This window comes from Cavia porcellus, unplaced genomic scaffold (assembly GCF_034190915.1).
Source record: "Cavia porcellus strain 051 isolate PalLab524CR breed Dunkin Hartley unplaced genomic scaffold, mCavPor4.1 scaffold_2, whole genome shotgun sequence".
In the NCBI taxonomy this organism is placed as follows: Eukaryota; Metazoa; Chordata; class Mammalia; order Rodentia; family Caviidae; genus Cavia; species Cavia porcellus.
This window is the reverse complement of record NW_026947485.1, coordinates 115,575,676-115,603,467: the sequence shown is the minus strand read 5'-3', so window position 1 is coordinate 115,603,467 and position 27,792 is coordinate 115,575,676. Positions and strand designations below refer to the sequence as shown.

Genomic DNA, 27,792 nt, shown 5'->3' with positions numbered 1-27,792 from the left:
CACTGCAAAAACACAAGCTTCAATTATTAGTACTAAGGAAAAAAGAAAACTTTGACATATAGTTTTTCTCATTTTGTCTTGTTTTGCCACACATATTGTAGAAGCACTTTTGTGTTCAAAATGTATCAAAACCCCAATCTGTCAAAGTCTGCAGTGTTCCTCCTGCTTCTCTAAACAGGATGTGCCAGAGGTAAGAGCTGTACAGGCCTGACATGGTTTCCAGTTCCATATCTCTAGAGTCCACTGGCTCACAATAGATTCCTGCCCTGCCTAATAAATGGAATAAAAGTAACTTTCTACACTAGCTCAGGGCTCAGACTTTGGAGAGTGCAGCTCTTCTGAGACCACTGGTGTAATAAATCTTGGTTCCCTCCTCTTCTCTGATTGCTGCATTTTTTATATCTCTATTAAACCTAAATCTGCTGTAGCCATGTGTTTCTAAGGCTCTGTGAGTGTGGAGAAACACAGCACTGGGAGAATCTAGGGAGAGGCAGAAACCTGGGGAGCAACTTCCTCATCAAATGGAGTGAGCAACCTTATGAGAATTGTCTCAGAGAGCAGCAAAATGCTGATCAGCTGCAGATGGCTCAGGAAGATAGGTGGTATGTGAAGAAACCTCGTTTGAGAGACAAATGAGACTCCTATGTTGGGTCATAAAAGGGACACTGACCCTTTATAGTTTAGTAGAGAAGCAGCCTCTGCAGTGTCCTGAGGATGTAAAAAACAGACAATGAATGATTTTCCTTTTGTAACATTTCCAGCCTGATTGTTGAGCCCAAATCACCAGCAACAGGAAAGACCAATCTATTGGGGCTTCCCACAATGGTAGGAACAATAACCTCCCACCCTCATCAGTACAGGACAGTGGCCATACTCAGGAGTTACCAAGTGTAGGGTGCCCCACAACTCTTGGTGTTGTGTTCATCTGTCAATAAACTTTACTCTTGCTTTGCATTCTCTTCTGGCCCCTCTTCTACTACACTGGAGAGAGAAACAACTCTGGGAACATTTGATGGTGGGGCAGTGACTCCAGAGCCACCAACAGATGCAGCACGATTCAGGGTAACATTACACATTTCCTGTAACATATCTGGTGTCGTGGCGCTCATTTTGTGTGCTATGGGGCACTGCCCAGTACCATTTTAGGGGCAGTGGTGGCAGATAGGTGGGGAGAGCAAGTTGTCAGTGAGCATTACCATTTTCTCCAGGAAACCTGGTGCTTATCATGATTCTTTGTGTCTTCAAAGAAAATTTTCACATGAAGCAGAAGCAGAAATTCTGTACATAAAAAAATATTTAGTGTAAAATAGAAAAGACACGTGTAATCAATCTAAAGGGAATGTGTTTCCACTTGAAATAAGATTAAAGTTTTAGATCATGAACCTAATGATGCCCTAAAAACAGTAAGATATGATAGAAGCTGAGTCTAAAATCTGCTAGGTGATCCAGAAAAAAAAAAAAAAAAAAAAAAACACTAAGAACTATGGGATTTAGAGTGCAGATAGGTGACATGAAATATGTAACAATTTACTGACATCATAGAATTTTCTAAATACAGAGAAAGTATTCAATAGGGTAAGTGTTGTATAGAGAGCCCCTAATAGCCACAACAACACTACAAACTCCACAAATATTGTAAGGTCTATTCAAATTCTGAGGAATCTAGCACAAAGGGAATACTAAAAAGTGTTGGAAGAAAATGTGAAGCAAAGTATAAAATAAGCCTCATAGTAATAACAAACTTCTCAATGTTAAATGACAGGAGAACTTGGGAGTGGGGCTTTTCAACCATGCTCACCTGAAAAATCAATTGATAACTATACTACTATATTCTACATAGGTATCCATCCACATTGACAGAGAAATAAAGTCTTATTTTAACAAAAAGGAAGAAAAATATATCCATTTTAACTGATTGCATTGCAACAATACTTAAAATTAAGCATTGCAACAGTACTTAAAATTATTCTTAAACAAATAGAAAGAGGCTATTATTACTCAGTAACTGAAATGAAAGAAAACAGCTAACTAGAAAAGCACTTAAAGGAAAGAAAATCCACAGAGATCCACAAAGAAACATTAATTCTCTTAAAAGTTGTAACAAATAACTTACAATTGTAACATTCAATGTAAATGGTCTGAACTTTCCAATCAACAGATAGAGACTGGCAGATTCAATCAAAAGCAAATTTTAATCTTCCATTGTCTCCAAGATATGCACCTCATCCATAAAGAAACACAAGGACTGAAAGGATAGTGATGGAAAGTGTTACTGTTACATTTTGAACTTGAAAGTAATCAGAAGTAACTACGTCAATTTCAGACAAAGGGGACTTCAAGCCAAATCTAACCAGAACAAAGAAACTCACTGTATACTGATGAAAGAAACTATTAAATAGAAGATAGAGCAATTTAAAAATATTCACAAAATTTGACACACTCAGTGTGAAAGCAAAAACCACTGACTATAACAGGTAGACGCCAACACAATCACAGCAAAGGACTTCAGCATTATATTTTTACAAATAGACTAATCAGCACAGCCAAAAGTCAACAAAAATATGAGTTGAACCAAACCTTGGAACCAATGGAATTAATAGATATATTCAAAATGTTTTAGCTCAAATAGGCAAATAAACATTTTTTTTTCTCAGTAGCCAATGGGGCTATACCCAAAATAGACCATATATTATGTCATAAAATGTTTTAGTGAATACAAAATGTAGTAATTTCTTGAAATCACTGGATCATAGTGGAATAAAACTAGAAAATCAACAGCCATGAAACTGCCTGAAAGAACTCCACAAACATGTAAACTAAATTCTACCTCACTGAATAATCACTGCAGCACAGAAGAAATTAAAAGTTCCTGCAGTCACATGACAATAGTAGAGTATATCAAGTCCCACTGGACACAAGGAATGCACTTCTATGAATGGATATTTATTTGGGAAATATCTGCATAAGAAAAATAGAGTGACCTTAAATAAATAAGGCATCTAAACATCCCAGAAATGCAAGAACAATCCAAAAATCTATAACCTGTAGCACAAAAGACATTATAAATACCAGAGTGGAAATCAATTGAAGCTATAAAGATACAAAAGATTGATAAATATATTTTCTTTGTTAAAAATAAGCAACAATTAACCCTTAGTCAACTTAGGGGAAAAAAACATGAAAATGCAATTCTAAGTTGAAATAATAATTTAAAAAAATACAACTAAAACCAAGACTATTAGACACTATTTCAAAAAAACAAATATTCCAGTAAACTAGTGAATCTATGGAAAATGGATAAAATCCTAGAAAATGGAGAATTATGAAAACCAAACCAAGAAGATATGAAAAGCTAGAAAAACTGATAATAGGTAATGAAATTGAGGCAGTAAAAACTCCACAGTGAGGAAAAGGCCAAGAGCTTCTGAACTTTGCAGTGAAAGTTTCTGGAACATTGGAGAAGAATTAAATGCCAATAACATTTTAGCCCAATCAATGAGGCAACAGAAAGAAATTAAATGATAATGAAAAGCAAAGAAAGAAATGAAAGTATCCTTACTCACACAAGATATGGCCTTTTCCTAAAGAAAACTCATAAATGCCACAAAATACTCTTATTACTAACCAAGTCTGCAAATTGGCAGGATACAAAATCACCTCACAGAAATGAACAGTATTCATTCATGTTCATAATGAATCTACTAAGAAAAAAATCTGAAAAAAAGTTATTTGTGGTAGCATCAAAAATATCTAGAACTGAGGGAGTGAAAATAAACTACAGCTCAATGAAAAAAAAAAGAAATTGAAAAGGACATCAGCAAATCAAAAATCATCTTCTGTTCCTGGAAAAGCAGGGCTAATATTGCCAAATAGCCACATTACCAAAAATAGTACATAGATTTAATAAAATACCCATCAAAATGAAAACATTGCTCTACAGAAGTAGAAAAAGCAAGTCTAAAATTTATCTGGAACCGGAAAGTACCCAGAATAAGAGAAGTCCTTGTCTTACTTTCTCTTCACTAAGACCCAGTACCTGAGCCCAACAACAATGATGAGAAGTTTGTTTTCAAAGTCCTCAGACCTCACAGTCTGTAAAGGTTTCAGTCCATCACTGATTGGCTCCAAGGCAGGGTAGTGTAGCAAAGGAACCTTGCAGGAGAGGAGAGTGGCAGCAGACAGAAAGTAAAGAGATCAAGAGAGGAGGAAGGGATGTAGGGGCTTCCAGGCCACGCCCCCAGTGACCACCTCCTCTGCTTGCCTTCACCTTCCACCCCCACATTCAATTATAAACTCATCCTTGCACTGGTTCACTGTTGAGGATCAGGACCCCATGATGCAGTCACCTCACAGAAGACCCACGTATGACAGAGCAAGAGGCTTTTGGGAGTCATCTAGGTGACTGCCAAATATAGCAGCCATCCTGAGCAACAAGGGCAAAGCAGGAGGTACTGCAAATGTCTTATTTCAAGATATATTACAAATCTGTGGATCTGAACACACCACGGTACTGGCACAAAAATGGATATCCTGAGGAGAAGACTAGAAATGAGATGCCAACACAACCCCCACACCTTCACTGATGTGAGGTTTAAATAAGGATCTACAATCACATGTAAAGTAAGTGATGGTCTCTTTGACAAAGGGTGCTGAGCAAACTGGTTACCCACACACGGAAGAGTGAGCCCGCACCCACACCTCACAGACACAGCAGACACTGTGTATGACAGTAGAAATCCTGAATCCGCAGGAAGCAGGCCACATATCTGAAGACACAGGCACAGGACTCCACAGGAACAAAAATATCAATAATCAGCAAACAGTATTATATCAAGTTAAAATTTTCTTCACAGCAAAGGAACAATCAATGGAGTGAACAGACAATGTTCAGAATTAGGAAAAGATTGTCAGTTAATCCTCAGGCAAAGGACTAATATCTAGAAATATATATATATATTATGTATAATATATACAAAACACATATAATTTAGAAGGATACTTCAACATTAAGGTCTAATCCAAAATGGACAAGACATGGAGGGAGAGGGAGGCAGAGGAACAGGAACTGGGAGGAGTAGGGCGCAGGCTGGAGGAGAGGGGACACAGTGAATTAGGATGTGCCATGCACAGGAGCAAACTCCCCACAGTAAATGTGATCATCGTGCACTGCAAACACGTACTAATAAAAATTAAAAAATTAAACACTGACCACAGAAGTAAATAGATATTTCTCAGGTACAAATATCTAGTAAGTACTTAAAAAACTATTCAGCATTTTTAGCTACTAGAAATACATTCAATCGGATTTCCTTCTTACTCTGGTTTCAGAGCACAAGGTTTCAGAGAACAAGCAACTGTCTTGTACAGTTGATAATAGTGTAAGCCACTATTATCATTGTGGAAGTCAGCGTAGAGTTTTCTTGATTATTAAAAAAACAGAAATTCCTTTTGGTAAACTATATTTCTTAAGGTTGCTTCTGAAAAAGTCAAAACATCATATTATTAGAATATACAGACTCATAGCAATAATTCACACCAGCTAAAACATAGTAGCAGCCTATATTCTTATCAACAGGAGAAAATAAGGTATATATTCAGAATGGAGAGCTATTCAGACATGGAGAATTTGAGTCATTGGTAGGAAAATGAATGCATCTCAAGGCCATGATGTTAACTAAAATAAACTTTAAATTATTTAAATAATGTATGCTTTCCTTGGTTTCAGAAACCCAAAATACAAATAATTCAAAGAGGAAAACAGAAGAAACATGATAGATACCTGACAGGCAGGTTTGTCAAAGACTCTCAGAGATACCAGAGGAATAAGTGAGAGGAGGGAGACACGGTGTGTAATGTGTCAGCTTCCCAAGGAGAAGGCAGTTAGTATGCAGTGCAGACACACACCGTCAGCACACACACCACAGCAGGCGGACACAGAAGGACAGGTGAGCTCCCATCAGGAGCCAGCACACAGACACAGTGACATCTCGGAATGAGGATGCAGCAGTGACACCTGGGCGTCGGCTCCGAGGGAGAGGCTGCACCCAGCTCTGTGTGCAGAGGAGCTCACCCTCCCCTGCTGAAAATTGCAGTACTCACCGTTCTCTTATCTGCACTTGTTCACTGGCGTTCACTTAGAGGGCGCTTTCTTTTATTGACATTTCAAAATGTTTTGCTTGTTCTTCTCAGATGCTCAGGCTTCTCTTGGAAAATTTAATCTTGTAGAAAAGAAATTTATGACAGAAAAATTCACGCTAAATCAGGTCTTAATCTGAGGTGGAAATGTCATTGAAAATGTTCCATTTTCAAGTACTATTTGGCCATATAACCACATTTCTATGACTTCAGCTGGAAAGAAAATAATCAAAGAAAAACTAGCAGATGATATTGAAGACAGAGCCATAATGAGTGCCAAAGTTGTTTTTTTTTTTGCTGTATATATTTGTAAAGTAATGAATTTAGTTTGTATTTTATGATCATCCTGAAATACACCAGGAATTCTTCAGGTTAGATGCTAGTCACGTTCAGGTAAGTATGGCAGATACAGGAGAGGAAAGTGTCACATCCTGTTGTCTGCATGGTTACTAAAAGCAGCTGATTTATCCTTTTCATAAAAAAAATGAATTGAAATAAAGTAGACAATGCAGTCTGTTTTTTTGTCACCAGGCACCAGGTAAAGCTATGAAACCACTCTCTCTCCTGCCTCAGTAGCTGCCCAGCGGCTCCAACACTGCAGAGTCTGGGGCTGTGTCAGGCACTGACACTCGTGATCCTCTCAACACTGAGTGAAACCTGCTCCTCAGGGATCCTTATCACTGTCCTCACACTCACAGATGAAACGCATGTCTTCTGGGGTGATCAACCTTTGTGAAATACTGGAAGCTGCTTAGCTTTATAAGACCTAAGCAGTCCCCTTTGCTTCCCTGCTGTTGATTTTTAAAATCTCTATTTTGAAGGATGCACAGATTTGCAATCACTAGTTTTGCTGTGTGGGAATTTAACAGTGAAAATGGCTGCACTCCTGTGTCCTGTGCCAGTCTGTTCCTATGAGCCTACAGTTAAAATTTCCTGTTTTAAGATTACTTTTTTCCTTACTATTCGCCCACAACTTTAAATTGTAAATAGAACTACCTTTGAGGAGAGTGGCAAATACTTATGTCAAAATGGCTGGAAAATGAACTGAATAAACACTGAATGCAACTCTTTTGTGAGTAATTTTTTGTTTTGTTTTGTTTTGTTCAGTTTTTCAGTTCTAGAACATCTAAGGATCTTCAGAAACATCAAAAGAGAGCCAAAAATATCACTCCTTAGGTAAATGTGGAGAGTTTATCCTCCCTGAAGTTCATTTCTCCTAATTTTGGAGAACTTTTTTGCGTAAGTATGTAATATTTTCTCCATCCGCGGGGGGGGGGGTGTGGAAAAATAAAAGATCAGTACTGATACTCGTTTTCTAAAAATGTGTTGAATTCAGTGTCAGTTGTGTTAAACTTTGACCAACGCTCTCAGCACGATGACTGCTGACCTGTTTCCTAAAGCCTGCTTTTATATGACTGTTCAGAGCTATCTGAATCTGTCACCTGACTAATTGATGTCTCTTCTGGTAGATCCATCCCAGAGTAAGGCAGGTCCTTTGCTTTCCCATGCACACTTCCTCCTTTATGTTCCTTTCACCTTAATTATCAGTGATCACAGTGATAAATACACTAGCACTTCCTCTTCTAATTGGGAACATTGTACTCCAAGGTCACTACTATGCGTTCTTATGGCAAGAACTTATTACCTCCTTACACAGTATTCATTACATTATTAATTAACACTGCAGTTCTTGTAGGTGTAAATTGTACATCTAACTCAAGGAGGAAATCAGTCTGTCTCTTGCTAATTAACAACCATGGCACCGCAGTTAAGGACAGCACACCAGGAGCAGGTTGGGGTACAGCAGTATAACACTGACCACTTGTGGCAACTGAGGAGTAGCTTCGGAATGGACCAAAGCTCCTTCTTTCAAAACTCAAACACATATCCTGTGGTTTAAGTATGATAGCCGTGGTGCAGTTTTCTAAAGGAGAAGACCCTGTCCCATTTTAGAAGCAGCAGGGAGGGAATTTCTCTACAAAAGATCCAGTGCTAAGTGCATTTTGTATCTGTACTTAGTGGGAGTCTCATCTTAGTAAAAACGTGGAATTTACAGAGTGAGATAACAGGATGTCACTGGGTGTATTGAAGGCCTGCCAAGGTATTAACCATAAGCAGCATTCATTTCATTATTAATCTGTATTCATTCTGTACCTATAAAGTGCACACTGGCCACAGGTAGGAAATCACCTTGTCCATGTCAGTCACCAGCCACAAAATGGGCTGTCAGTTTCTGCTGGTGCCATGAACTGGCCACACTGGGAATCTGTCAAGGAGAAACAGAAACATGGAAACAAGACATGAAGAGCACAGTGTCACCATAGCAGCACTGTGCCCTAGTTGGGAAAGCAGGCCTCACTTCCTGTAGGGGTCCTAGAATCCTGCTTGTTGCTGTGTGCAGAATAGCAGACATCTGTGCCATTTCACAGGCACTTAGAGGACAATTTATGTAACTGAATAAAATGAGTCCTTGGAGAACAGTGACCCTGGAAGGCTTGAGGACACAACAGGAAATTTAAGGAGTAATATAATGAAGATGGGTGTGGTGGTGCAGGCTGTAGCCCAGCACTCCAGAGACTAAGACAAGAGGATCTCTGTGAGTTCAAGGCCAGCCTGAGCTACCTAGTAAAGCCCTATCTGAAAATAAGCAAACCAACAAATAAGCAAATTAAACTAAAAACAACATAATATTATTACATTGATTCCGGAGAGTGTACACAGTCAGTTGTCTGAAACTGTGCTGACTTTGACACAGGGATTTCTAATTTTGGAATAAGGACATTTTTTGAGCTAGGTTCACTCAGTCATCTGCAGAAGTTACCTAGGCAATGCCCTAAAACCTTACTCAAGTGTACTTCTTACGATTTATGTTACTATTGGCAGCAGGAATACTAAACAAAATATTCCAGGAAGGAGGGGAGTGAGTTTGAGCAAAGCAAATACTGAACCTAGAATTTATAATTACTTTTGAGGAGTGTATCTCAAAGGCAAAGAAGCAAAAACAAATTTCAGAAAACAGAGAAAAAACATTTTTAACACATGTAAGATGTCTCCCACTTACTCTACATATCAGTTTGTTACAGAAAAACCAGTATTAAACTGAATGAAGACTCTACACTGAGGAATCAGAAGGCAACTTTTATTACACCAGCAGGTCAGTTGGAATCCATTCCAAATCACCAGCCATGAGTCAGTTTAGGGTTCAGTTTAAATAGTTTGCAATGAGAAAGTGCAAGGCAGATGGCAGATATTACATGATTGGGTATATGGATTAAGTCATGGGTTGTCCAGCGGGCTAGCTCTAAGTAGATTCCCAGAAGGAGGGGAATGAGTTTGAGCAAAGCAAACAGAGTTAAATTTGTCCTTTACTGGGCCAATCTGTCCAAACATGAAATCCTCAGGGTAAGTTGGAAACTGTATGTTTTTCTAAGTGGAGAAAAACACATGCCTTATAGCCACATGCAGTCAAGTTGATCTAGAATATTATCAGGAAGAAGTTTGACGTAATTAAGCCTAACTGAATTTTGCAGTTCAACTATATGACAAGTAGCAGGCACTAAGTGATTTTTAACCCCCTAGGTGCCATGGGGTCTCCATGGAGTCTCTGTGTGCATGGCCTAACTCCTGCGCCACTGGGGAGGAGGTCATGAGACAGTTTCAGGGCCGTAGTCTCCCACCATGGGTTCCCATTCCAGAGATAGTTTCCTTCTTTTGACCTACAGATCCTGTTTTATGTTTTATATCCTTACTTTAGGCCAATGTGAGGTCCACTGTCAATTATTCGGAAAACACTAAAATACCAACATAGGTTAACATTAGAGAAAACATGTTCATTAAAAGCAATAAATATAGTATCAATTTTATGACCATTGTGTGCATATGCAAAGCACATTTGTATAACAGTAGCTAAACACTTTATGCTCCTCCACCAGTCAAAAATTTGGCAGTTTCTACCTGTGTCCTATATTGAACACTTGAATGCTGTCTAAAGATTCAGAGGCATTTGATTGTCAGTGGAGACTGAAACAAATAAGACATGAATGACACAAATGGAAATCATTCCATTTCTGGCCTGGTCACATTCATCAGTGTCCCATTTTCCAGATAAATGTCACTCAAACAATGACTGTGGTTGAAAATCGAATTTCCTCTTTTCATTTCGTGGCATGATTTCCCAAAGAAAGAACAAGTCAGGCACTTGACATCTATCATTTAATTAAAACCATTGTAGTAAAATTTAGAACAGCTGAAAGTTCATGATTTTCACTGTTAGTGAAAACAGATGACTCATGTAAACCCATACACATGACCTCATGCAGACTTCAGACACTTTGTGGTAGGCTGCACTGGCTGTGGGCATATCTTTAAAACCATGGTTTAATCACATCAAGGATTTACCCCATGACTATTATTTTAGGTATTTAGTCAAAGGGAAAACCTTTGGTTAAAGGCAGAGAAAACAGGAAATGGGTCTGGACTTCCAAAGAGTGAAATGTGCATGTTTCTCTATGAATCCTAAGAGAACCTAATGAATATTACTGAAAACTTGGCAAGATGAAAGTTATAATGAAGATAAAAAGTTATAATGAATTCAAACAGCCACCCTATAAATAAAAATCATACTAAAATCCTTTTGAGAAGACAATTTGCATGGTTTTCCATAGGGTTTCCGATTTGCACCCGCTGCCATAAACTAAGATTCAGCTTCCAGAACAGGAAAAACAGATGTTCAAAATCCAATCATGAGTCACTTCCTTACGATAGTAAAGATAAACTATGACAAATTCTTCACCATAAAGTCAGCTATTAATAAAATATATTCAAGGAAAGCCTGCCTGGAGAATCATATTCTCATAGTAAACCCAGGGACAAAGCTATATCAAATACATAGAAAAATATCATATTATCATCAGGTTGCACAGTCTAGAGCAGTACCAATGCTTTGTATCAGTGGAAATCCAGGCTTGATTCACTCTTATTTTGCCTGATTTCAAATAAACATTGTAGAACTCAAAGGATTTGGGACCTCTCAGGAGTGGAATCACAGAAAGTGATATATACAGAAAGTGATATATACAGTATATATACAGAAAGTCTGTGCAGTCATACTTTCTGAAAGTCGTTATCATGGTATAGGCAGCTGAGTTAGAAATATTATAGGCAGTCAAACAGGGCTGGGATCTTGAGGGAGCAGGCACAGAGGGCCAGATGTCTTATGACCTTGGAGTAGACAGACACCTCCTGCTGTGGGCCAAATATAAGACAAAAATCAAGCAAATACACCCACATTCTAAGGATTGGTATTCTAAATAGTTCTCTGTCACTGGGAGGAAGCCAGAAGTCACCATTCCAACTCCATACAGGAAGAGTCACTGCTCTTTAAGCATGCCTGCTTGCTAAGTGACTTGCTTCCCCATTTATCCCTGATTTAATCAATTTTACTTGAGTAATTAATCTTACTGGTTGACCATAATTCTGTCCTACCTCATTCCCACATTGCGAGTTCCCATTTTTCCCCCACCTCACTTCTTAGTTTCACTGCTTGGCTTCACATCTTAGTTTTGTTCTATAAAATCCCTAGAAAAGACAGTCTTTGGCAACCCACTTGGACCCCTTTTGTCTCTCTACCAGACAGGATCATTCTTTCTCTCAATAAATATATTCTGCTCTTAGTCTTTGTTGTTCCTAAAATTCATTCTTTGATTTTAGAGAGCATAGACTCATACTGGACATTTACTAGGTCAGGAATTTCATTCCCCTATATCAATAACAATGATGAATTTCAGTGCATAAATTGGTCAAATGTTCACAGAAAAAATATTTAAGAAATATACTGTGATGTTAACTAAAGAATTCTTCTTTAGAAATGGTTACAGAATGAATGAAAATAATTTAAAATTTTCCCAAATATCCATGTGGTGGTCTACTACCTGAGGTATGAAGGAGCCAGAAAAAATAATTTGGAAAGAAAAAACTTGTTTATTAAAGCACAAGCCTGGCGATGCATCCTCCAGTAGCCAATATGGAAGACTATGCACCTAACAGCTAAAGGGCAGGGTTTTTATCCTGTAAAACCACAAACATCTGCTGGTCTCACAATGCAGGGGGCATTTTCAGGGCATACTACAGAACATGAGGAACACGGCAGTTACATTTCTTGGGAAGAGCAAGGTTCAGGTAAGGGTTGGGCTAACAAGCAAGTTTAGATTAGGCAAACATCCTCTGGGGAAGGCACATCCTGCAAACAAGCAAGTTATCCTGCAAACAAGCAAGTTTAGGTTAGGAAGACATCCTGTTCTACTCTTAGAGTTACCTTTGATTTTTCTCTTGCCTCCAGGGAGACTTATGAGGGGGTTTTATATAGGTTACAACAAACCATCCATCACACTTTCCTAAGCAATGACAAAGCTTTGAAATGCATATTTTCAACAATGAATTACTCAGCTGTATTACTGAGTATGCAGTATTCAGGCAGTCTTCACATGTGAGAGGAATTTTGACATTAATGTTAGAAAATTAGCAGTAAATATTTGAAGAAATACAGCATATTTTACATGAGTCAAATACACTTACAGGGGAGAAGAATAAGAAGCATGATGTTTCTGTGGCTTCTCAGGACTTTCATAGTCACAGTGCTGTGACATGTGGAACATTATTACAGTGCCTTATGTCTAAATCTGTTTGTGTACTATACCAGAATACCTGAATCTGGATAATTTATTCAAAACAGAAATTTGTTTTCCACAGTTCTCACAGCAGAAAAGTTCAAGATCAAGGTTCCAGGTGATTCTCTCTGGTGAGGCTTTTTATGCAGTACCCTGACATGAAAGAAGAGAGAAGGGAACAAGGAGGTTGAACCCTGCATAATGGTTCTTACCTCACTACATCTCTGAATACTATCACACTGGTGAAATGTCATTGTTGGAGGGGCCATATTCAACCCTAGTTCTGTATGCATGGCCCCCAAACCTGTGTTCTTCTGAATCATGTGAACATTTCCTTCACTCCCAATCAGCACATCCAAGATAACTTCAGCAGCAGCTCAAACATCTGTGATCCACAGTCTCATCTACATAGTGCAAGGGTGAGATTCATGCAGGATTCATCCTGAGGCATATTCCTTCCAGCCAAGAGCCTGTGAAGTCAACATTTAGCTTGCAAATACAATGCAGTGACAAGCACAGGATGTTAGAGTTTTCTGGTGCAATACAGAAGTGAAAAGTACAAAAAAAGGAAAGAGCAAGTTTATTGAGGATGTGGAAAGGAGCAAACAACCCATGGTGGCTGGGCCGTCTCCTTCGACCTGATTGAGAGAGGCAGAGAGTTTTATGACTTCTGATGGAAGTGGCACATGAAAAGGGCATTGATGATGTGTGAGAAATTGATTGGAATTCTCTGTGCTCACAAACATGAAAGGGAGTTGCAATCAGGGCTGAAGAAGGAGGAAGCAATAAGTATTTCTGCTTTGGCCTTCCGCCGTGTTAGACTGCCACCATAATAGTAAATTAGGGCAAGAATTTTTCATAGGACAGACATCATCATTCCTAAGGGATTGATATTAAAAAGGGGGACAGGGCAACATGCGCCAAGCAAGTTTGATTCCAAGAAGGAAAATGCCACAGAATATTTAGTCCTGAGTTTAATGTACTTTAAGCCCTTATCCAGCCTTCCAGACAGCCTGGGGCTGTGCTTGGGCTCCTACCACCCAGGGATTGACTGGGAACAACTCTCATGGGCTGAGATGGGATGCAAGGCTTTGCATATGGGTGCCTCTACTGGTATGACATTTCAAGGACAGACTTTATTTGGTTTTACTTGGTGGCCCAGGCACACATTTCTGAAAGCTCCTCTAGGAGGGAATCACTATAGTACCTCTGCCCCTTGGCAGGGTTTAGCCTCAGGTCAAAGGCTAAATCAGACAGTTGGTTTAAATCAACGCATACCTAGCAGTACCTCCACAGTTTTGAACTCTGGGCACCTGTTGTTTGATGATGAATATGCTATGACTTGTACTCAGTATATATTCTGGAGTAGTGGCCTGTGCTACAGTAGGGTCCATTGTGCTGCTTGTGTTGCTGGGGCAGTCAGAAGCACTGTGTAGACAGGTGTATAATGTCATTGTAACATCCCAGGGCAATCAGGGTGCGGATCTGCAAGGAGCCTGCGTCTCCCCAGGGAAATTTTCTTGTCCTCAGTATCTGCACACAGAGGTCTGTGAGGGACAGGGCTGCCGCAACCCCCGAGCTACTCATGATACAAATATTTCTCTTATACACAAAAATATGGGGTATTTGTTCTTGTGTGTCTAGCTGATTCCACTTAATATTATGTTTTTACACTTACCTAAGACATTAGTCAGTGCTCACTAGAGAGTCAGATTTAATATAATTAAAATATACAGATTTACAAGTGGGATTGCAATGGTCAAAAGCAGAATCAAGTATGAAAAATTTCAAAAATTCTCTCTCCATGATGCAGATCTGAATGACGCAATCAGAAGCCACAGTTCTGGACCTCACTGCTGAGTCCTGTCCAAGTTCACATCAGGAAACCAAAGGATGTGCAGTGCAAGACTGAAGAGTCTGTGCTGGAAGCCAGCAGATGAACATCAGGAGAGAAAGTGCAGACTGAAGCTCCTCTGAACAAAGAAAAGGAAGAATTCCTGCTTCATGTCCTGCTCACTCCTTTAGGCTACAGGCCTATTGGTGGTGCCAGTACCATTTGGGGTGAGTCTTCTGTCTTCAGTAAATACACCCAGACACAGAACTCAATCACCTCAACATTTCCTGCTCAGGTTAGGACAGCGGTTTACTATCATGCTTTTTACAGCATTGCTGTATTCCATTGTGTTTAAACACCGCATTTTCCTTATCTATTTTCTGCTGAACATATATGCTATTTTCTACACCTACATTTTACACATTGTATTGCTATAAAAATGGTTTTTCATGTGTCCCTGTACTATGATGATTTGCATTCTTTTGGGAAATGATCATTTCAGTCCTGAAGCAAAGCTCTGCTTTGAGGTACTGTCTCTGATCAGGGAGGTTGTTTGGTTGTCAACTCTGCTGCCCTGTGCTGTGGAGAGAACCCAGAGACCGAAGGTGGAGAGTACAATGCCAGGGTCCTCATGACTCTCATGTGGTTGCCTTGCAGTCACTGGCATTGGCTGGGAGCAGGGCTGGCACTTCCAGGTCCTCCTGATCTGGCATGGGGTTCCAGCAGGCATTGACATCTCCTGGGGTGCAGCTCAATGTGCTGGAAGCCAAAAATCAGACATCTCAGGTGATTTAAGGATGGAAGCTCCTCGCAGTCCCAGGCCTTTTGAAGTATTTCACAGGCAACACTATGCCTTCCATGTGCTATTCCTCTACTTCTTTCCAAATGCCAAATTACATTTGAACATTGAACTTATATGCAGCACATATAAGCAGTAAAGAAAAGTCACACAGCCCCCTAAACACATTACTGCTTAGAAATTTATTTCTAAAATTCTCTGGCTTCATTACTCTTAAATTCTCCTGTGAATTACAGAAGAGGGCATAATGGAGGTGAGTTCATTACTCCTTGCCAAAATGGTGGCATTAAATACTTTCCAGTAAGATATTTCTTAGTTCAATCTATACATCATACTTGCCTGTGATTTCTGCAGACCTTCCCTTTGTGACCAGTTAGATCAGCCCTAAGAAACTTTAGGCTTTTCCTCCTCACCTCTGCTCCTCCTGAGCCCACAGCAGAGCCTCCTCCACCCTTCCCTCAGATGTGCCTGCATTCCGCAGCACTCAGTGCAGCATGAAGTGGGTTGTCCTCTTCAGAGCTGCCATCCCATGTGTGAATAGCTGTGACAGCACTTTCTTCCCTGGTACCAATTTCTGTTTAAATCTCTTTTAACTGCTATTAAAAAATACTTGAAAGTGAATAATGTCTATATTAACAAAAAGAATTCACTTGTCTATAGTTATGAACACTAACGAGTCCAATATCAAGCTCCCACCCTTGATCTCTTCTGTAGGCCTCTGTGCAGTGTCTGCACGTGGTGGTGGTGGTGGAGGAGAAGAGAGAGCCACATGCTGTGAGGAGCTGCTTTACCAGGGCCTTAATTTCGCCCACAGGGGAGGGGTCCCTGTGACCTAATCTCCTCGTAAGTACGCTAACCCTTCACTAGTACTAGATGTGTATCATATTTATCTTTAGTAAGAAAAAAAAATCAAAGCTCCATAAATTTGCTCCTGATTTTGAGGCTAATTTGTATTCAATCACTGTGAAATTACCACTTCCCTTTCCAAATCCTGACCTGTCTCACCTGCTTTCTGTTTTCAGTATTAAGGAAAGGCATCTAACTTCACGCACCATAATTAACCCTGACCAATACCCTAGGGCTAGGTTCATTTTCCACAGATGGAATGTTGAACACTCTGAAGACTTAATCTATATACTAGTGAGTTATCTTCTGATGCCACACACCTATGTGCTTGTTTCTAATTATTTGTTCTGTGAAGGATTCATGCCTCATGCCCATCTCTACTCAATGGGTAGATTCATCCTGTTTTAGTCATTTTCCTTATTGCTAGGACAAAACTCCTAGTTTTACATGACTCAGTTTATAGTCTGCTGGCTTCAAGCAAGATACACAGCAGAGGAGAACTGCTCAGGGCAGGACATCCAGGAAGCACAAAGCGAGTGCAAGTGACAGGAGGAGATGGGAGAGAAACACCCTTCCACTCCATGTCCTAGGGACAACCCGGAGCAGAATGCAAGAAATAAAAATACTTGAACTTGTTCATATTTGATTAGCTGCTCTAAGAAGATCTTATGCACAGAACTAGCTGGGTCAAACAGCAGACAGGGACACACAGGTTGTTAAAGACTCACACCAGGGATAAGGTCCTAGTATAGAGCTAATTCCTCAGCAAGCTTTCCAGAAGTATAGTCTGGAGAACTCAAAAGTCCATAAATAACCCCAGAAAGGAATGTAGACAGAGGAATAGGAAAATGGGAAATGGGGAAGGAAACAAGAGGCATGGGCCAAGACACATGCTCAGGATGCACAGCAACCTGGATCCCAGGCCTTGGAGATGGGGAGGACGCCTAAGAGTCAGGAATAAAAGTTCACAGCTTCTCACCTGGATGCACCTGTCTGTGTGTGCAGACACAATTCTTGCAAGAATATGGAGTAAAGCCTTGCTTTCACTGCCTCTAAAGTCCTAATTTTTGAGGTCTCAACAAGGTAATTCATTCCTCACAAGACCCCGTCTCTTTACAAGAAGTCAGCTATAATCTCCACCTGTAAATGCATGAGCTTTTGGGGAATATCAAGATATAAACACCGTACTCCACCACTGTCACCCAGCAGACTCCTGCATGTAATGAAATGCAAAACACTCCTGCATGTGATGATATGCAAATACATTAATTTCATTTCTAAGAGTCTGAAAAATCTGAACATTTCCAGCAATGCTAAAGAGTCTGAGGCCAAATGGTCCTCATAGATCAAAACAAACTCACCTGTGAGCCTTTTTAAATATCACAAAGAAAGTTAAAGCAGAATCCAAAATGTACAATAGATATTGTGAAAGTGAAAGGGGAAGAATGTGCTCAAAACGAAAGGACACTTGAGATGAGAGAAAAGAGAAGAAAGAAGAAGAATATATATGATATATACATGTATATATATATATATATATATACATATATATATCATATATATGATAGATAATTTCACTGCTAGTCTCTGTTTATTGAAAAAAATGGCTTTTGCTTTTAGTGTTTGGCCATTTTTTGATGGCTAAATCTCCTAACCTGAGCAACTACTCTGAAGATAACTGTATGCAATATACTAAGCATTATTAATCCCTGTTATATTGTTTTTGAAATTCTGTATCATGATTTTGGGTTTTTTTTTTCTTTTTAAATTTAAAAAAGGAAGATAATATTCCTGTACAATGGCACAGGATAAACATTCTCAGTTCAACAGGGTGAAACAGGAATAGAGAAAGCAATGGGACCACAGGAAGAGCAAAACCCAGCCGGGCAGATAAACCCTGTAGGTCCATTCCCAGCACTGAGGCAAGTTGTCACATTGTGATGTAAACTCCAAAGATTATGTGGGAGCCCTAGCCCTGGGACATTGCTGGTGACTGCAGATCTCACTGCATCTCTCCTGGGCCTGTTTTGTTCAATTTGCAGTTTTCCTCAGATGTTTCGTGTTCCTGGCTTCTCCCACCTTGTGAGGTCTCCACTGCACTTTTACTCCCTGCTTCATGCACTGCACTCTCAGGGCAGCCTGCCTGGACTCCAAAACCTTCTTCTGAAGCATAGAAGAAGCCTCTCTGACACAGCAGCTCTTGCATGATGCATGCCTGTGAAACCCACACATTCTGGTAATGCCAGGTTCTGCTATCATCTCCAGCAGCAGCCACATCTTCATGCATTTCAGCTGTATGGGGCTCTCAGTCCTATAGGCCCAGCAGGTTTACCGAATACCTGGGAATTCACCAGCCATTCTCCTTCTCCAAAGGGGTGCTCTGGGTCCCTCTTCTCAAGCAAATTCTTTCACCTTTGTAAGTTTGAGCCAGCATAGGGTGGGTCCTTCCTTGTTCTTGTGATGTTCTCAAGCATTGATTCCTGTTGTCCCAATCCAAAATGGCTGGTTGCTAATCCACCTCTCCTCTGCTCACTTTGGAGGCATTTTCTCTCTAGAAAAACGAGCTTTCTTATTCTTGATTTTCAGGATAAACATGGCTAAATACAGTGAATCATATTTGTGCTACGCGCTCAAATTTTTATTTAAAGAAAAAAGGGTAGAATAATAGAATTTCAAAAACCTATTAACACTTAGAAATCACTAGTTGATAAATTACATTTTGTCATCTTAGAAATGGTTGTTCAAGTTACAAAATCAAAGTATACAAAGTGGACAATCAAACAATGACAGTGCAGACCATTCTGTTTAATAATCCAACAAACAGTAATATGGTCATCTATCTAACACACTTCAACGTATGTACAATTATACCCTTTAGAGCATTTTCCTTCCTTTCATTTTTACAATATCTATTATACATTTTGTATTTTATTATTCCTTCAGTTTTTATTACTTTTTACACTAGAGGGACAATGTGATATTTACAAATATGAGTCTTACTTATTTTAGTTATGAAGATAGTCTCAAGTTGCCTCCATTTACCTATAAAGGCATCAAGATCATCCTTTTTATAGCTGAGTAATAAGATGAGATCCCAGTAGGGGGTTTTTTGAAGAATTTCACCTGCAGTTTGCATTTTGTTCATGATTTCTTTGCCTACCCCTATGTCTCCAAGATTTATACCATGTTGTCCTCCACTAGATTTGGTGTTTCTGTTTCAATATTTAGATCTTTGATCCATTTTGACTTTAGTTTTGTGCATGGTGATAGGCATGGGTCTAGTTTCAGTCTTCAGAATGTGGAGAGCCAATTTTTCCAGCACCATTTATTAAAGAGGCTATACTTATTCCAGTGAACATGGTTAGCCCCTTTGCCAAATATCCGGTAGCTGAGTGTCTTTGTGTAGTTGTGCTTGCATCCTCTAATCTGTTCCATTGGTCCTCAGGTCTATTTCTTTGCCAGAACCATGCTGATTTTATCACTGTGCCTTTGCAGTATAGTTTCAAGCCAGGAATTGAAATGCCTCTTGCCTTGCCTTTGATGCCCAGAATTGCCTTTGCTATTCCAGATTTTTTCTGTTTCAAGTAAATTTTAGGAATGTTTTCTCTAGATCTGTGAAGTATGTTAATGGTATTTTGATTTGGATTGCATTAAATCTGTGTAATAGTTTTGGGAGTATGCCCATTTTCACAATGTGGGTTCTTCCTAGCCAAGTGCAAGGAATACCCTTCCATTTTCTAATATTCTCTTCAATCTCCTTTTTTAGAGTAGTATAATTTTCAGCAGATTGGTCTTTTACATTATTAGTTAGGTTGATTCCTAAGTATCTCATTTTTTTAGATGCTATTGGGAAAGGTGGTATTTCCATAACTTCTTTCTCAGTGAGTTTTTGTTTCAGTACAGGAATGCTATTGATTTTTGATTTTCAGGTACAGTACTGAATTTGTTTATCACATCTAGTAGTCTTTTAATGGAGTTTTTTTTGGTCTTTTATATAGAGTATGTTATCTGCAAATAGTGATAATTTAACTTGTTCCTTTCCTATCTTTAATCATTTTATTTCTCTCTCTTGTCTAATTGCTCTGACTAATATTTCCAGAACTATATTGAATAGGAGTGGTGATACTGGACATCCTTGTGTTGTTACCGATTTTAGAGTGAAAGCTTTCAGTTTTTGCACATTTAGTATAATGTTGGCTGTTGGTTTGTCAGAGATGGCCTTTATGAGATTGAGGTAGATACCATCTATTCTGAGTCTCTGTAGGTTTTTAATATAATGAACAAGTGTTGGACTTTGTCAAAAGCTTTTTCTGCTTCTATAGAAATGATCATGTGATTATTTTCGGTTCTATTGACATGGTGGATCACATTTATTGATCTGCAAGGGGTTGAACCATCCATGCATTAGCTTAATAAAGACACATGAATATTTGTGGTGATACTTTAATTTCAGTTGCTGATATTGGGTTATTCAAAATTGCTGTATCTTCTTGACTGGGCTTTGGTAATTCATATTTTTCTAGAAATCTGTGCATTTCCTCTGTGTTTTCCACAATATGTGAGGAGAGATTTTGAAAGTAGGTGTTCTTTTGAATTTCCATGGGATCTGGAGTAATTTCCCTCTTTTCAGTCTTATTGTGTGAATTTTTTTTTTCTTTCTTTCTTTTTCTTGATAAGGTTAGCTAGAAGTTTATTGATTTTGTTTATTCTCTCACAAAACCAGTTTTTGATCCATTAATTCTTTGTATTTTTTAGTTTTAATTGCATTAATTTCTACTCTGATTTTTACAATTTCCCTTCTTCGATGAGCTTTGGGTTTTCTTTGCTCTTCTTTTTCTAGAAGCTTGAGATATAGTGCCAGGTTGTTTACTTGTGCTCATTCTGTTTTCTTGACATAACACTTTATTGCTATACATTTCCCTTTTAAGACCACTTTCATTGCATTCTATAAATTGTGGTATGTTGTTTCTGCATTTCTACTGAATTGTAAGTATAGCTTTATTTCTTCTTTAATTTCATCTGTAACCCACTGGTCTTTCAGAAGGTTGTTATTTAATTTCCATGTACTTATGTAGATTTTGCAATTTCTTTTGCCATTCATTTCCAGTTTCAGTGCACTATGGTCAGATAATATGCATGGCTTAATTTCACTACTTTTGCATTTACTTAAGGATGGTTTATGGGTTATTATATGGTCTATTTTGGAGAATGTACCATGCACATCTGAGAAGAATGTATATTCTGATGTGGTTGGGTGGAACACCCTGTAAACATTTACTAAGTCCATTTGCTCTCAGGTATGATTCAGTTCTATTACTTCTTTGCTGACTTTTTGTCTAGTTGATCTATCTCTTTGTGACAATGACATATTAAATTCTGATTATAATTGTGTTCTTGTGCTTTTGGTTTTGCATGTCCATTAATATGTTTCTTGTATAGTTGGGTGCTCCTGTATTTGGTGCATATATATTTATAATTGTTAATCCCTCCTCTTGAATTTTTCCACTAACAAGTATGTAGTGACCTTCTTTATCTCTTTAATAATTTTAGGTTTGAAATTCACATTGTGTAACTACCTCTACTTTTTCTTGGATTCTTGTTACATGGAATACTGTTTTCCATCCTTTGATTTTTAATCTATAATTTTTCTTTTGAGTCAGATGTGTTTCTTGTTTGTAATATATTGTAGGATCCTATTTCTTGATCCACTCTGTCAGTCTGTTTCATTTCGTAGTTGAATTGACGCCATTTACATTAATGGATAATATATATATATATATATATATATATATATATATATGCTCAACTTTGTCATGTTATGATCCTGTTGTAGGTTTTCTGCTTTTCCCCCTCACTCAATTGCTTCCCTGCCTGGTGGTTTCTTTCTGCTGTTCATCTGGAAATTGTGGTCATTTTTATCTCTACCTAATATGTCTTTCTGTATTCTTTATAGGGTTGGTTTGGTGGACATGAATTTCTTCAGTTTTTCTTTGTCGTGGAAGTATCTTTTTTCTCTATTAAATTTGAAAGAAAGTTTTTCTAGGTACATCAGTCTGGGTTGAAAGTTGTTTCCTTTCAAGGCTTGAAACACCTCACTGCAAGTTTGACTTGACTTGAGGGTTTGTGCTGAAAAGTCTGCTGTGATTCTAGTGGGCTTTTCTTGATAGGTGACTGTGTCTTTTGTCTAACAGCTTTTAGTATTCTGTTTTTATGATGTATGTTTGTCGTCTTAATTATTATATATCTAGGTGTATATTTATGTTGGTTGTGACTGTTTGGCATTCTACATGCCTCACTTATCTGTATATCAGATTTTCCCCATGTTTGGGAAATTTTCTGCTATTACTTCTATGAATAGTTTACCAATGTCATTCATGTTGACACCTAGATCTTCATTGATGCCTATTAGTGTTATATTGTTTCTCCTGGCATCATCTTGAAGCTGCTGGATTGTCCTTTCATGCCACTTTGTTATTTTTTAAAGTTCTATCCTTTCATGATAGCTAATTGCAATCCTCTCAAGGCCTGAAATTCTAACCTCAGCTTCACTTAAATTGTTTTTCCATCTTTCAATAGACTTTTTTGTTTCTTGGGTATCTCTTTGACTTTGTTTCATAGAATCTGCTTTTTTTCTATTTTGTTCATTAAAGGCTTCAATCAGTTTCCCATGCTCCTGTACTTTTTTTTTTCTTTTTAAATCTATTTCTTCTCTGGTTACACTGAGCAACTCCTTTACTAAGGTTGTTACTTAACATGAGAAATTATTTATAATTTGATTTTCTTTACAGCCTTGTGGATTCGTTTCTTTGTTTCACTTGCTATCTTTTCAGAGATTTCAGGTGTATGATTTTTAAATTCCTCTTTTTCAGTGTCTCCTGCACTTGTGCCTGATGGACTAGATGTTTGAGATTACATTTTGCTTTTGCATTTTGTCATTTTCACCTTTCTGATTAATGTTTGGTGTTTCATTCCCACTACTCTCAACTGTTGGTAGTGTATATCTCAGGGTTCTACTTTGTGAATGATGTTTGCCAATTGCCAGGTGCCACAATGAAGAGGTGGCCCAGTAACCTGAATTCCTCCTGTAGGGCCTGTGGGGTGAGTCCTATATTCTTTCTAGGCTGACTAGTCTTGGAGTACTGATTTAAGTCAACCCTTAGTTCCTGTTGTTACTATGTTTTCAGGTTGTTACATGTCACAGATCTCCATGTTTCTAGTGTTTGTCTCAGCTGGGACCCTACTGTGTCACTGGGTGTCTCATAAGCCCTTTTAATTTTCACCATGTTGGGGGAGGCCCTATTGGCACTCTCTTTAACCTACCTAATGGTCACTGTGTGGAGAGAGTACTCACCCATACTCTTGCCAAACTTACCAAGGTTCTACTTCTGGAGAGAGCTTTGCTACTGCTTCTGTTTACCCACTGAAGTTGGCAAACTCTATTCCTCTTTTAGGGGCATACTCATCGCATGATGGAAGCCTGCTGAGGTCTTCTGTTTGGATGAGGGGTTACTGAGTCTCCCATTGACACATCACAGTTAATCCATTGCAGTCCAAGATCTGGGAGGAGGAGTGGGAGCCTAAGATCAATAGCAATACTAGGTTCAGAAGATGGGGAGTCCCCAAGGGCAATGGAATGGCCGGGGGACAGAAGTGGTGCAGCCTGGCCCTGCACTGCACACTGCTGGATGTCCTGTGTTACAAGGGCAGACAGAGGGGTGGCAGGGCACGGAAGTGGCACACTGGCCAGCCCTGTGTGCCATTGAAGGTTATTAGATGCTCAATGTTAGGCTGCCTTAAAATTTCTACATTAATTAATCTGTTGTTCTGAAATTAAGCCTTACACAGAATCATGAGATGATCAAAATTCAGACAAATTTTACACAAAAACATAACACACGTGACCCATATTATTATTGCCAGTGGAGTCCTTGTTCCATACTGAAACCTATTTAACCTGGTTTTTATCCTTTAGCTTTTTATCAGGATTCTGCTTTGAACAGAACCTTGCATCAAGTTTTGCTCAAAGCACCCTGAGGACTTTTCTAGCTAGCACCTAAAAAACATTCCCAACTCCTCCTTCAAACCAGCTCCACAGGCTTCTGACCTACATGATAATGTGTCAGTCAACCTAGTCTTAGTAGCAAAATTGGGCTTACTACACAAATCCAAAAGAAAGGAGGAAATTATGTAGGTCAGGGTAGAAATCAATGCAATACAGACTAAGAAAACAATACAAAGAATCAATGAATCAAAAAGTTGGTTTTTTGAAAGAATAAATAAAATTGAGAGACCTCTAGTCAACTTTATTAAAGACAGGAAAGAAAAAACTCAAATTCATGCAATAAGGAATGAAAAGTTTGAAATTACTACAGACCTTGTGGAAATACAGATCATCAATACCAACTTCAAAACCTCTACTTTCATAGGCTTGATAACACAAAATGAATGGACAGATTCATAGAAACATATGAATTACCAAAGCTGGGTCAAGAAGATATAAAACTGCTGAATAACACAATTTCAATGAATGAAATTGAAAATGCCTACCAACAAAGAAAAGTCCAGGTCCAGATGGATTCATTGTGGAATTCTACAAGAAATTCAAAGATTTAATGCCAATACTCCTCAAAATATTCAATGGAATTCAAAGGGAAACAATTCTCCCTAACTCATTCCTGGAAGCAAACATTAATACCAAAACCTGAGAAAGACCCAACCATTAAAAAAAAGAAAGAAAGAAAGAAAGAAAGAAAGAAAGAAAGAAAGAAAGAAAGAAAGAAAGAAAAGAAACAAAAACACACTACGGGTCAAACTTCCGAATGAATATAGTTGAAAAAATTCTCAATAAAATTTTGGCAAACACAATGCTGTAAGTCATCAAGAAGATTATACACCATAACCAAGTGGGATTCATCCCAGGAATGCAGGGATGGCTTAACATACACAATCAATAAATGTAATCCATCATATCAATAGAACCAAAAATAAGAACCACATGATCAAATCTATAGATGCAGAAAAGCTTTGGATATGGTCCAACACTTATTCATGATAAAATCCTTACAGAAAATCAGAATAGATGTTCTTTATCTCAATATGATAAAATCCATATATGACAAACCAACAGCCAGCAGCATATTAAATGGCCAAAAACTGAAAGCCTTTACCCTAAAATCAGAAACAAGACAAGGATGTCCATTATCACCACTCGTATTCAAAATAGTGCTGGAAATAAGAGCCAGAGCAATCAGACAAGAAAGAAAAACAAAAAGAGTAAGGATAGGCAAAGAAGAAGCTAAATTATCATAATTTGCAGATGACATGATACTCTACACAGAAGACCTCAAAACTCTATTGAAAGACTCCTAGACATAATAAATAAATTCAGTAATGTAGCTGGATACAAAGTCAATAGTCAAAAAACAATAGCATACCTATACACTAACAACAAAACCACTGAGAGACAAATAAGAGAAGCCACACCTTTTACAATAGCATCCAATGAAATGAAATACTTAGGAATCAATTTAACAAAGGAAGTAAAAGATTTATTCAGAGAAACTTACAATGCCCTGAAAAAGAAATTGAAGAGAATCTCAGAAAAAGGAAAGACATCCCTTGTTCATGAATAAGGAGGAGAAACATATGAAAATGGCCATTCTCCTAAATTTGTTATTCATATTCAATGCAATCCCATCAACATACCTCATAGATCTAGAGAGATCACTCTTAAAATTCACCCAGAATCAGAAGAGACCTAGAATAGCAAAGGCAATTTTAAGCAACAAAGACAAGGCAAGAGGCATCACAATCACTTACTTGAAGTTATACTACAAAGCTACTATAATAAAATCATCATGGTACTGGAATAAAAACATACCTCAAGACCAATGGAATAGAAGATACAGCTAAAACTACAAACACATTCAGCCACCTTATCTTTGATAAAGAGTCCAAACACATCCACTGGAAGAAAGATAGTCTTTTCAATAAATTGTGCTGGAAAAACTGGCTCTCCATATACCAAAAACTAAAACTAGACCCATGCCTATCACCATGTACTAAACTGGAATCTATATGGTTCAAAGATCTAAATATTAAAACAGAAACACTAAATTTTTTTGGAGATGATGTAGGTAGAAATCTTGAAGACATAGGGATAGGTAGAGAATTCATGAACAGGAATCGAACCACACGGGAAATACTTCTCAGAATCAATAACTGGGATCATGTCTCATTAAAGAGTTTTTGCATGTTGAAAGTAATCTCCAGCATAATGAAAAATAAAACTCACCAGTTGGGAAAAAATCTTAGTTAACTGTTCCTCTGACAAAGGACTTCTGTCTAGAACATACAAAGAAATTTTAAAAATCAGATCTCCAAAATTGAAAGACCCATTCCAAAAATGGGCATCTGAGATGAATACACAGTTCTCAGATGAAGAAATACAAATGCAAATAAATACATGAAAATATGTTCAGAATCATTGGTCATTAGAGAAATGTAGATTAAAAAAAAAAAAAAAAACTGAGATTCCATCTCACTCCAGAAAGAATGGCCAGGATCAAGAAAATCACCAACAAGAAATGTTGGAGAGGCTACAGGCAAAAAGGAACTCTTCCACACTTTTTGCGGGAGTGTAGATTGGTGCAACCACTATGGAAATCAGTCTGGAGATTACTCAAAAAGCTGGGATTGGAGGTCCCATTTGACCCAGCCATTCCACTTCTGGGAATATTCCCAGAACTGAAAACATCATGCCATAGTGATATATGTGCACCCATGTTTATAGCAGCATAATTTGTAACATCCAGATCTTGGAAACAACCCAAGTGTCCATCAACCTAGGAATGAATAAAAATGATCCAGTATTTTTGTACAATGGAGTACTAGTCTGCTATAAAGAATAATCACACTGAGATATTTATAAGTCAGTGGATGCAACTCAAGACCATTCTCATAAGTGAAATAATGCAAACTCACATGTGTAAATATCATCTAGTCTCCCTAGTGTATGGTAAGAGTACATAAGATACAAAAAATTCAATAATTACAATGAAAAGATAAGAATCCACTTTAATGGGAAAAATAATATCTTAGGGAAAATGAGGAAAAAGAAATAGGAAGGGAAAAGAAAAAATGTCTGAAAGTATATGAATACACTTAGGATAGCCTAGATGATTGCACTACAAACTCTATAAATTCTTGGAACAAAATAGCTAACATTCATAGGATGGGAACAATTGTGAATGTTAGTGTATAGTGATCTGAGGAATTCTTGAGGATCATTATGTAAAATAACAACCCTAGTTGTGCTCATACCACCTCTTTGCTATTGTTGTTTATATGCCTTTTTCATTTTGTGTTTTTCTAAGAATTTGTTTTGTTTTGTCTCGTTTTATTTTGTTTTTCCCTCTAATACAGAAAGGGTAGGTATACATGTAGAGACTCACGCATGTGTAGAACTTCTAAAAAGTTTATGAGAATTAGTAATATAATGCATGATGAAATGA

General features: G+C 38.1%; 1 protein-coding gene across 2 annotated transcripts in view; it reads right to left on the bottom strand.

Annotated features, from left to right (window-relative positions):
• Nucleotides 1–14,497: 14,497 nt before the first annotated feature.
• The window catches only part of LOC101788146 (butyrophilin-like protein 9), a 58,249-nt gene continuing 44,954 nt past the window's right edge, over nucleotides 14,498–27,792 (bottom strand). For both annotated transcript variants that reach the window (XR_010046362.1, XM_063245242.1), the window contains exon 8: nucleotides 14,498–15,393. Coding sequence is in view for 1 of the 2 variants with exons in the window: in XM_063245242.1 (XP_063101312.1) it covers nucleotides 15,386–15,393 (8 nt within the window). In the remaining variant the exon portion in view is untranslated. The remainder of the gene's footprint in view (nucleotides 15,394–27,792) is intronic.